Below are 11865 nucleotides of genomic sequence, written 5' to 3' on the forward strand. Positions count from 1 at the left end.
TAAAACAATACACCAAGCCTTTGTTTGTATTAGACATATTGTATTTATATTGAAATAATTAGCTGTTAGGAATTCCTGAATTTAGTCTCCAGATTTGTTAATGGGTTAAAATTACTCAAGTACAAACAACCACACAAAAATAACAGTGACATGATGAAGAGATTAAAGAGATTCTTTAATGTTTTTGATAAAAAAATTAGGATACAGGTTTGAATGTTGCCCCCCCCCCCCCCCCCCCTCCCCTATGAATTATAGCACAGTTATGCTTTCAAGTGTGGGGAGTGCTGGGTCCACGTCTCAGTCCTCCATGCTACAACATGTAGGACATATCCAAGAGGACACCAGAGTTAATACACCCAAACATAACAATGCTTTTGTAAAGAATAAGACATTTATTATTTTCTAAGCAAAGAAAACACCTGAAAAATGAATTTTGTACATATTTTTTTCCATTCATTGTAAAGGAAGGCTTTATGAAAGACTTATTGCATACACAATATTCCCTATTGATATCCCATTCATTTTTTACTCTTGTTTGTTTGACCTGTATTAATTTAACTGCGTTATATCCACTGATGATGTAGTCTTTAAGATTTCTTTGTATGCTTAAATGCAGCTATTAGTCACAAAAAATTGAGACCATTACCATCATCAGTAACAGCATGAACAAACTTATAGAATGGTCTTATGCTAAACTATACAACTTGTACAAATAAAAAAACATGTTGAGTGACCTATTTAACTAGAGGTAAATGGAGGCCTTAAAGTATGATATGTTAAAAAATAACTAGCTTAGCTTTATATGTAGCATACAGGGGAGATAAGGAAGCGATATCAGACAAAAACAATATGAGTCAGAACAATGAATGCAAAGTTCACAACAGAAGAGGGAACTAGTGGGAGTTTTTACACTATATCACTGTTAACTGGAATATCCATTACCAGTGAATGAATCCATATTATAAAGACTGAAGATTACTGATACACACCTTTTTGATGATAAGCATAATGGCATTTCAATATGAGATTGTGGCCATTGCCACACACTGGGAATGAGGCCCATTTCACCCCATGGACAAAGCCACACACATATTTTGTATTTGATGGTGCCATCACCTTAAGAATTTATTTCCTATATAAGGGGTAAAAAAAAAAAAACAATAGGAAGTTGACTCATTTCCTCTTGGCCTTGCATTTTTTAAAGTGCAGTAACCTTGCAAGAGTTGTTTCTTTGGACGGTTTCTTAAACCTAAAAATGTTTTCATAAAAATATGAAAAAGACCCTTATACAATTTGTTGCCAACACCATTTTATATTTACAGCCATAGACCCAAAATAAAGTAAATCCACATGAAAAATAAAGACAGAAGATCATTGCTGTTTTTTGGTTGACCACAATCATTACAAAGTAATGAATTTGGCATTCCTACAATATGTTCACTGTCGTTTCCTCTATAAACCTTTATGACGTGCCGATTCCAGCAAGAATGGCCACCAAAAACGCCAGGTTCCCAAGTAAGAACACAATTAGAAGTGTCACTTCCACATTCATCTGTGAAAAATAAGATATATAAGATAAACACTTAGATTATGCACTTACTTCCATTTCAAAACCCTTTAGATAAAAATACAGTCAACTGGGTCATGTGAGCTAGGACAAGGAATTCATAGAGCTTACGATGACATGGGGCAAAGGATGCTTACCGAGTTTGGGTTGGTCTCCCGTACATCTAAAAAAAGACAAAATAACTGAAAACATACTGTATGATCACAAGGCTCATTATAGGATCGATTACTGAAATGGCTTTATTCAGTTGTTTAGCAGATGACCTCACAGAGTAACTTTCTAGAGACTGCATAAAGGGCTGAATTAAATTACATTACATTCATTTAGCAGACACTTTTATTCAGAAGGACTTCTAGCACAAAAGAACAGATGTGTATCCATTCAAATTGAATGAGCAACAGAGGCAGACCAGGCTAACAACACTCCCAGACCAGTGAGTATGAGCATTACACTATTTAAGCCCGACCACAAGTTAACTTCTCACTACACAAGGGAAGCCAAATATATCAGTCATAGTACATGTTAAATAAACAAGGATTAAAAGTGAAGGAATTCACAAGAAGTACCCTTTTTGTAACAAATCTAGTTTACTATTCAACGCACCTTTCTGGTTACACCTGAACTGTAAATCTTGGAGTGCAAAAAGCAAGGCCTCCCAGGCGACAAAGCCTCCCATCACTTTCTGGATCCACATGTCTGGAGTGTTGTCAATGAATGACAGGCCAGTAAATATGGCAGCCACTAAAAAAAGAAGGGAATAGGCATAGTCATGTGCCAGCTTGCTGAGGCAGGAAATCTATTCTGTATGTACAGACAGACCCTCAAAAGAACCCGAGTCACATTCACATGGAAAATGTGTAGTAGGAAATTTATCTTAAGGATGCTCTTAAAATCAGAGGATTAGAGTGATGTGCTGTAAAAGTTACAGATTCCTTGGATCACATTGTTTCAGCAGTAAAATAATATATAAGGTATAAAATACAGATTTACAGTGCAACAAATATGTGTGAATAGTTAGCTAATTGTTAAAAGCTCTGTGTGGTAATGGGCAGTTGCAGTAAGCTGTTTCAACAGTTCTGCTTTACATTTTGTGAAACTGTTGCATGATTTAGACTAGTATGCTGATAAAAGTTATATTTCCCATATACAGCAACATTTATGTGAATTATTTGAAATCATTACTGTTCTTACCTGCCAGGCATTTAATGGCTACAGCATTCAAAGTGTGTGCCCAATTGAAAATGAACCTCCTATGAGAGAGGAATGTCACACAGTCATGTTTGTATCATAGAAACAGGTTTAAGGTACATGTAATTACAATGACAATTCACTAACCAGGTATGGTCTGGACCACATCGAAAGGCAGCTGCAATCGGTTGGACCAAGGCCAGAATCATAACTATACAGCCCAGAACTGGATGTGCTCCCTGCAAACACAAACTTTGTTTAGGTACCTCAAACAAACTTACACTGTACTGCAAGTATTTGCATAGGATATAAGGGTAAATGTATTTGTAAGTGGTCATTTAGCCACTGCGCTGACAAACACTTGACACAATGGCCCACTTAATGATGACATTGGTCCTTATATCCTATGTAAATATTGTACCCTTTTGTGACCTTTGGGTTGTTTCCCTGCGTGAACTGATTCATAATGGCAGTTTATTCAGATTAGATTGGCATTATATGCACAAGATAGGGACAACAGCCTTGCAATTACCTGGTATGCTCTCTAGGGGGCACATTTGTATATCAAGCAGTTCGGCAGTCAACTGGCTAAACACATAAAATAAGCCAGGCTTGGACATGAATAACACAAAGCATTTGTGGAGCATAAAAAACAGATTATTAAGTTGCTGATGAAATTATTTTTAGTATTTCTAAAAAATGCACCCCTATTACCTTATGCTTTTTAAAAGATTCAGTTAAATCTGCTACAAATGGAGCTGGTGTCTATAACTCTACATTAGTCTTTCTTGGCATGTTGAGTATCAGTAATATACTTACCCCACTCCAGTCCCTTGCATATGAGAAGATCAAAATGAAGGCAATACTTGTTGCAATTACAGTGATCGCCATAAGAAACACATGGGCCTAAAGACAGCACAAAATAAAGAGCAGAAAATGTATGACATGAGAAATTATCATGGAAATGTGATTTTCAGATTTAGGTCTTAAAGACACACTCCAGAAGTCAGACGTCATGCACCCAACCATGGTGTTGTGTTCTATTCCATCATATTCATTTAGTTGCATTCCATTATTATTACAGTGCTTTGCAACTTTACTTCACTAGATGGCAGTGATGTCAATTGGGCACCACTGTACTGCAACAATCGTTTTGTGTAATTACATTACATACATTACATTACAGGCATTTATCAGGTGCTCTTATCCAGAGGGACTTACATAGGTTACAATTTTTACATCCATTTATACAGCTGAATATTTATTGAGGTAATTCTGGGTTAAGTGCCTTGCTCAAGGGCATAACAGCAGTGCCCCAGCAGGGGATCGAATCGGCAGCCTTTCGGTTACGAGTCCTGCTCCTTACCACTTGTAGACACGAAGGTGACTGGAGACATATGACTGTGTTCACCTAATAAACTTGCTGTTGGTATGCAGTTCTGTTCTCTTTTATTCTGCACCAAATTCTTACAACAAACTGGCAATGAGTTACCCCACATATTGCTTTGGATAATTTTATTAGTTTTTCGGTGCAGTATCTGCAAAAGTGCCTATAAATAAGCAGTACAGTATCTACACTCTATTAAGAATCTCTTGAGACTAATTGTTTTTGTTCTGCTGTTCGCCTTCCAGGTGCAACTTACCACAAACCAGAGGTCTTTACCACAGCACCCTACTCCTCTGGTGACTGACTTGAGGTACCTGGCAATGAGCATGCCCAGGCTTCCAGTGGTCATCCAGGCAATGAGCATCAGAGCACCTGCGGGGTGAAAGCACTCATAAGTTCCACACTGGAAATCCTCCATCTGGATGAATTTACTGTGGCATTTATGCACAACGTTCATGAGGCTGTTCTCTGTTCCTCTGGGGGTATTTGCAGAGGCAGGCTTGGCTGAACTGCATGGCTGGCTAAAACAATGTATACGCATTGTGAAAATCCAGAACACAAATGTCATAGTGACTTCGCCACTCTTCTTCACATTACTACATGATCTTATGGAAGGTGATGTACAATGCTTTCATTTGTGCATTATTCGGTACCTGTAACCCATATCAGTAGCTTGGTGTCCCACGAGCTACCTTGAAATTCTGCCATTTTGATTGCAGTCATGACATGAACTATTACCAACACTCTTACAATGTTAACAACAACACTTACCATGTGCTCTAACAATGTCAGGGACTTTTGTGTTGACCGACAGAGGGCTTGAAAGGTCCACTTTTGAATCACTGATAAATGTTCCAGTGTGTTCTAGAATATCACCTATGGGAAAGCAAAGAAATAAATGCCATTCAGTAAAAGACAAAACCATGTAAAGACTCACTCATATGAATTTCTTTTTAAAGCACACCGGTGTATTATATGTTCAACACAAAATGTTAACTAACCAATCTATTTCATAAATCAGGAGGTACAATAATTGAAGGTTTGACAGTAACAATTAGCTTCGTTCCTTAGTAAACACTACATACCATTACTAGAAGGTCCATAAGCATACATTATGTAGTAAACAGGACTCGATGTGGCGCTTCGCTGAGTTGTAATGGCATTTCCAGAAGTGAAAGAACATCTAATGATTCCATTCTGGAAAGAGTTTTCTGTGACAGAAATATTTCCCTGTGATAAACGAAACATGCCTCTGTCAGTAGTGTTAAGCATTTAAGTGATTTGCTAAAGTAGTTAATGTAGTACCATAGGAGCATCACACATTGAAATAGGAGACCACACATGGAAAGCTGCCAGGTGCGCAAAAAATAAAATGGATACTGCAGATCTGTCGATGTTTACTAAAACTTCAATGTTTACTTCTTTTTAAGTTCAAAGTAAGAATAAAAGAATTAAAAAACAGGTTAGTAAATGTTCTCTAACTAAGACCAACATCAAATGACAGTAACAATTCAAATCCCGCCCCCCTCACCTCAAGCAAAATGAAGGGCTAAATATGGTTTCTCATTAGTTATTGCAAACAACAACTGCCCTCACGTACAATGTCATGTAATTAGCTCATAGTATTACTTAAACCTTTTTAATCAGGAGTGAATGCTTTGCAAGTTGGAATAATGGAAGTACTGTACCGGGGGCAATATTTCTGGGGCATATCTTCCAGTGGAATAGGCATGTTGCACTTGAATATTGCCGTTACTGTCTAGCCCACAGATATAAATATCATCATTTCCCTGAAAAGACAAAAATGATTAATGAAACAAATATTTCACTTTCTCTTGAGAAGGAAAGAAAAAACCTCACTAATCCCAAAGATAATATTCATTTCAGTTTTTTTTATATCAAATGCACACTCCTGCCCTTTAGTCAATTTCATTGACGTAAGACAAAAAATACTAGAAAAGAATTCATACATAGAGAAACATTCACTAAATAGATGTAAAATGTATTCTGCAGTTGTTTAATATATTCATAATGCTTAAGAAAATCAAATAACAAATACATTGGAATTTTCCCAATAGAGTAATGGCTTACAGAGTTTTAACTTGAGAGTCACTGTCATGACCCTATCATGATCAGATCCTTACCATTCGTTGATCATCTGAAAAGCCAATAGCGACATAGCCACTGGAGGGGCCAGCTATTTCAAACTTAGTGCTTGAATCAGTGGACGATGTCAATGCTGACATGAAGTAACAGTTAGTAGTAGTCGAAGGGTCACAGCTGTTGGGCTTACTGAAGCAGACTTTACTGTTTCCACACCCAGTGCTGGATATGCCCCCCTGTTCAACAGAGATATTGGAAAGTTTCATTAAACACAAAGTTTATACATTTCTATGCTTAATATATAGACTACGTTTTACAAATTGAAAAGTATTATAATTTCTCAGGGTATTCCTTCATAATCCTTCCAACTGTACAACTGTACAACTCCATGATACTGCAAAAATGATTGCACTGTACCAGTGTGTTTGGGCTGTAAGGATAGGTATTGCATCCACTAAAAATACAAACACTGCTACAAAAATAATTTTATATACATGTCAAAAAATATGTATCCGGTCAAAAATATCATGGAGAGGAAACGTATTTTATCATAATAGTATTTTATCAAAATACTTTCTAATTTGTGTGTCCTTTTGCAATACATTTTTCATGACAACAAAGCATCTTGGATTTGATGCTTAAATTCCACTGAGAGATGTGTTATTTTCACAGAGGTCAAGCCAAGTACAGAGAAACACCCCCCCCCCCCCCCCCCCCCCCAAAAAAAAAAAAAAAAAATCCTGATTGAATACAGTTTCTCTGACAGGTCATTCAACATGACTGGAAACACGTACAATACCACTGAGCAGTTCGATTATTCATAAGATGGTTTATTTCATGATTATTAGCCCAGTTTACTTACTGTGGATGGATTCGACGGTGCTGCAGTAGTGCTGGACACAGGAGTATTGCCAGAAGACTGTGCACCACTGTAAGTGACTGCAGAACTTTTAACTTGAACCCAAAAGGTGCTGAAGACTTTTACAAATGTTGCTCTATAAAACAGGTGGAGAAACACATTCATCTCATTTAAACGGGAAAGTCATAACAAAATTCAGGAGAATTACTACAGACATCTTAAAGTACTTTAACACTTCCTGTAGCAGTGTACCTCTGAGTTAGGGCTGAACGATTAATCGATTTCACGAAACCGCGGTTTGAAACAATGTGATTAGCAAATCGCAAAGGCTGCGATTTAGGATATACGTTATGCAGCGCGTCTGACCCAGGGTTTAAACTGTCGTGTCAATGGTTTTACAAATTCATGCTGTCCCCCTTGTGTGACAGTCATGCTCACCAATCAGAAGTGGCCCAAGGGACTGCGTATATGCTCACCAACAACAAACTCGTGAAACCCAAGGAAAATGTTACTTTCGTGGTGTGGAAAAACGGCTTCCACAGAGCCAGAAGCAACGGTGCACAATTTAGTCCCAGAGAAAAGCAGCACTTCGGTGGTATGGGAGTATTTCGGGTTTGAACAGTCGCCACATCACAAGGCAACACCACAAACTGATATCAGCACTTGAAAAAGCACCACAGGCAGCTATATGACGAGTGTACGGCCAAAAAATCAAGTGAAAGAAGTGATGCTCTAGCCCAGTCTAGTAAACAAACTATTATTTCATACTCAGAGTCGTTTGCTACTGTTTTATTCCGTATGAAAAGGGCTCACGAAGGCACCGTGAGGTAACGAACACCGTAACGCACTACCTCGCTAAGGACATGGTATCTATTAACCCCTTCGCACGTATGGTCACACCGGTGTGATTAGCCGTTTAGCGCGTATGCTAAAATGGTAGGGGGTGTGGTTTTTCCAAAATGTCTGAAAGCAATTTGATTTCTTTTGCATGGTCATTCATTTTTTTCACAGTGGGAGAAACTTACAATGACTACAATGTGCATCTATCAGTGTATTTGATGTCATTAAGTTGGTTTTAATGCTGGTCTTATGGTCTCTGCCCCAGTGAAACTGTGTAAGATAAATTACAGGACCAAGAATTTTATGGTACATTCCTGCACGGGAGGAACATACGATAGTGGGGACACATGCATGTATTGCAATGGTGTGAAAAAGGGTTTAGAATGCTTTGGTGTAGACAGGGTATGCTGTGACAGGGATAGTAATACCAAATTTACAGTTGGCAGGACATACAGTATAGTGACATTTCCTCTAATGGGACATTAAAAAGAAATTATTAATATTTCCATTTGTGCATTTGAAATCGACATAAAGGCAACTAAAGCGTACTTATTTCAGTTGTAAGCCAAGGGTGTACATAGTGAAAACAAGACACTCGCCCAAATATTGGAATTGCTATATCAGTAAGCATAATAAATTATTTTGAACATGAACGTAACATTGTTTGTGAAGTTACCATTTTGATGCATTTAAACAGTTTCATATAACACTTATTTAGAACTGAAGAAAAATACACAATTACAGCAGGGGGTACACAGAAGAGATATCAATTACCAGCAAATTTACCTGAACTCAATATCTTTGAGAGTTCCTGATGATGGGGCCTTCCACAATGCTTGGATTTGTGTTTTACTTGCATCTGAGGTGTGACTAACTGCTGAATTCTGGGAGGAAAGGAGAGGATCAGCTCACAAGCATTTATGGTTCATTTTCAAGAGAATGATTAAATGAAGAACAACATGTCAATGCTTACGTACGTAACTGGAAAGCTGAAATGATGAGAAGTGGAACCTACAGTACTTTCATCATGTTTGAACATTTTTGGCATTTGAAATGTACAGGATTTAAAAAGTGTCTGAATCTTTGTTCTGTATGCAGCTGAACACGTGCAGCACAGGTGACCAATAGAATTTCTTTTACACAGCAGGGAGTGGATTCCAGCTCTGGACAGAGCTGGCAGCAAGATTTCATTCCAATAATTGAAGACTGATAAATGGTGATTAAGTAAGTAAAGGGACTGTACTCACAAGCAACCCACTGCAGGTCAGAAGCTGGGCCTGTCCAGTGCTCACAGTAAAAGATCCAACAGGACTACTTCCTCCAACCTCACGAGCTTGTAACAAGAAACCAGCGAATGCAGTGGAGCCTCCCTGGAGAGTCACTGTAAACCACAGAATACATAATATAGATTGCAACACTACAACAACAAAAAAATCAGTAATGAATATTTTGATATAATTTAGAATACATTTAATATATCACACCTAATTCTGACAGGAATAGGCCTACCGAATGGAATGCCAAGTTGATCAATGAGAGTGCATGGTCGGAACTATCCATTTTATAATAAAGTCATAACGTTCCTTAATGGTTGTAGTTTGGTTTTATATAGTGTATTTTCGTTCAAATATTTAAAAAAAGTATGTTGAGCTGGTACTAGGGAGGACGTTTGAATGTTCCCCAGTGGTTTTCACACAGACAGGTAGCCTACATAAGAGATCTACACCTGCAACTGGGTTGCATTTTAATCTTATGAGCCTGAAAAGCACCACTTGATTTCAACAAATAAATCTCAACTGTAGCGCACATATAAAGTAGTAGCGGATTTAAACAATACTGATTTTGCACAGTATTCCGGTTTTCTCCTACAGATGGGAATTTCCCCACTGGGTTGTGAAGTCTCCCTAAATACTGTCATACAGTATTCTCACAGCCTAGGGATTAGCTACCATAGATTTACCTCAGTGGGAAAAAATGCTCAGTGTAGCTTGCTACCCCATATCCAGCAACATTCTGTTCAGGTAATCAGGTAAGGTTAACATTGCCACAGTTTACAGATAACATTCTGAGATCCCAATGAAAACGATTCTGTAAGAGCTTAAATTAAAGAGTTTAATAAAGAATTTTGGATAATACTAAGGAATCGTTTCACAACCACGTTCATGAAACAGCCGCAATTAACTTTCAGACGACTAAAACATAACTTTCTGTAAACGTTAGTAAAACATTAAAACCGACAGGATGAAGGTTTGAGAACCATAAATACAAAGTTCCAAAAGCATTTTCCTGCGCCAATAATCGTTATCTGGTAGGCTACCTCTGTCAAGGTAAAATCCGAGTAAGGGAATTTACTTTTGCCTTAAAAGTGGTTCCTCATCGCTCTTGTTGAAGCATGGACTTTGTCGCTCCTACTTTAGGCAATTTAAACGGAATAAAGCCAAGATTACAGTCACTTTGTTACTGCCGTTGCAATGATTTGTATCCTACGGCATAACCACGTCTTTTTAATGACATTTCTGTCATCTGCCTTATCTTGATTCAAACTTTGTAACATATCCGACCCACAAGCAAGAAAAACATCACCTCAACCGTAAAACAAGACTAGACAAAACAAATCAAAAAGACCAAACTACGTGTAAATGACAATTACATATATTATACTGAGACTAAATATGATATTTTTACCTGTGATAGTATCTCCTGCTTTGTAAGTACTCTGACTAGCGGTGACAGAGTAGGGGCTGGCACTCGTCTGTGTGGTGCCCCCCGAATGCTGGGGTGTCATACTACCACAACTGGCGGTAACTTGGCCTGAGCTGTAACACTCCACCATCCGAACAACACAAGCAATTATGAGTAATATGCAGGTATACATCTGAAACAAACAAACAAAACAAAACAGAGGATTGGCAATGCGCAATGAATAAAAAAGTGCGGACACTGAAACGAGACACCACTTTTTAACGTATTTCAGATTCCATTCCATTTGGTTATAATGTCAAGACTATTTTGTGTTTGTTTTATAAAATACGTCGTACTCTGTACATTTGCATGTGTATTCAGAAGACTACAACCAATAACAAACTAACTTCATCTTAATTGTTTAGTTGCACATACCGTGTCCTTTTAAGGTTGATAGATAAAGATGAATAGTCTTCGTGTGTTGATTTCGTTTATGTCGTTATACTTTGCTTACTTGCTTCAATGAGGCAGTATCTTTCGGCTTCAAAGCCAGTCTGTTCAAAAGCATCATGACACGTGAAGTAAATACAACGGAAAGATGCTGGCATTTGCTCGAACAGCAGCTGTTTACGTAGGTGTGGTCTGTATTCACCTTACCTGCTTAATGTAAAGGAGATCGAGGTTGAATTACAGAATGGCTTCTTTGTACTGTGCAGATTAATGCAGCGATTTTAGAACGAATGTGTCGAAAATGTGTCAAATCGTTTGACATACGGTTGTCTTGTCTAAATCCAGGTGCGCTACTGTAATAATAATGACTTGCCACTCTCGGAAAGGCGACTAAATCATTCAACGTTGCAACTGGCTTTATTGGAACAATGCAGACATATAACGTGCAATGCAACTAATATACCGACGTGTCTAAACTTAGCCTAATAGATTGTGGGTAGATTGTAGCCTTTCGTTGTGGATTTAAATAGAGCAGGTAAGTGACTAATCCGTGTACGTATTTCAACCAGTTTGGAGTCTCCGATCGAGATCGTATATGACATTAGGACGAGGGTATTTCCTGTGGGGTATCATGGAAAAAAGCTGGGGAGGAGTCGGAACAACGACAATAGCTCACCTTAAATGGCATAGGTATATTTTATACATGCAGAGAGAAGAAAACCTGTTCAGCGGGTCGAAGTAATAAATGAAGGAGTTATCTGAAAAATCTTTCGTTTAAAACTACACCAG

The 11865-nt window shown here is 38.0% G+C and overlaps 1 protein-coding gene across 1 annotated transcript; it reads right to left on the reverse strand.

Annotated features, from left to right (window-relative positions):
• Positions 1-263: 263 nt before the first annotated feature.
• On the reverse strand, positions 264-11663 carry zgc:163022 (putative ferric-chelate reductase 1). The gene is made up of 17 exons (XM_036555385.1): positions 11284-11663; positions 11062-11180; positions 10630-10819; positions 9192-9325; positions 8731-8828; positions 7108-7240; positions 6287-6481; positions 5831-5932; positions 5228-5372; positions 4914-5018; positions 4399-4514; positions 3575-3661; positions 2903-2994; positions 2759-2817; positions 2171-2308; positions 1705-1730; positions 264-1552 (listed from the first exon to the last, which is right to left on the reverse strand). The coding sequence occupies exons 3-17, from the start codon at positions 10817-10819 to the stop codon at positions 1463-1465; spliced, it is 1710 nt and encodes a 569-aa protein (XP_036411278.1). The 5' UTR covers positions 11062-11180; positions 11284-11663; the 3' UTR covers positions 264-1462.
• Positions 11664-11865: the final 202 nt, after the last annotated feature.

Source organism: Megalops cyprinoides, chromosome 2 (assembly GCF_013368585.1).
Source record: "Megalops cyprinoides isolate fMegCyp1 chromosome 2, fMegCyp1.pri, whole genome shotgun sequence".
NCBI lineage: Eukaryota > Metazoa > Chordata > Actinopteri > Elopiformes > Megalopidae > Megalops > Megalops cyprinoides.

What these genes read in the sequence shown, in the direction of transcription:
- zgc:163022 (XM_036555385.1), bottom strand. Translation starts at nt 10,819, where the DNA reads ATGTATACCTGCATATTACTCATAATTGCTTGTGTTGTTCGGATGGTG. An exon ending in ATGCAAGGGACTGGAGTGGG is followed by an intron (nt 2,995 to 3,574) that starts GTAAGTATATTA and finishes TTGTGTTTGCAG; the next exon opens with GGAGCACATCCAGTTCTGGG. An exon ending in GGGAGACCAACCCAAACTCG is followed by an intron (nt 1,553 to 1,704) that starts GTAAGCATCCTT and finishes TATTTTTCACAG; the next exon opens with ATGAATGTGGAAGTGACACT.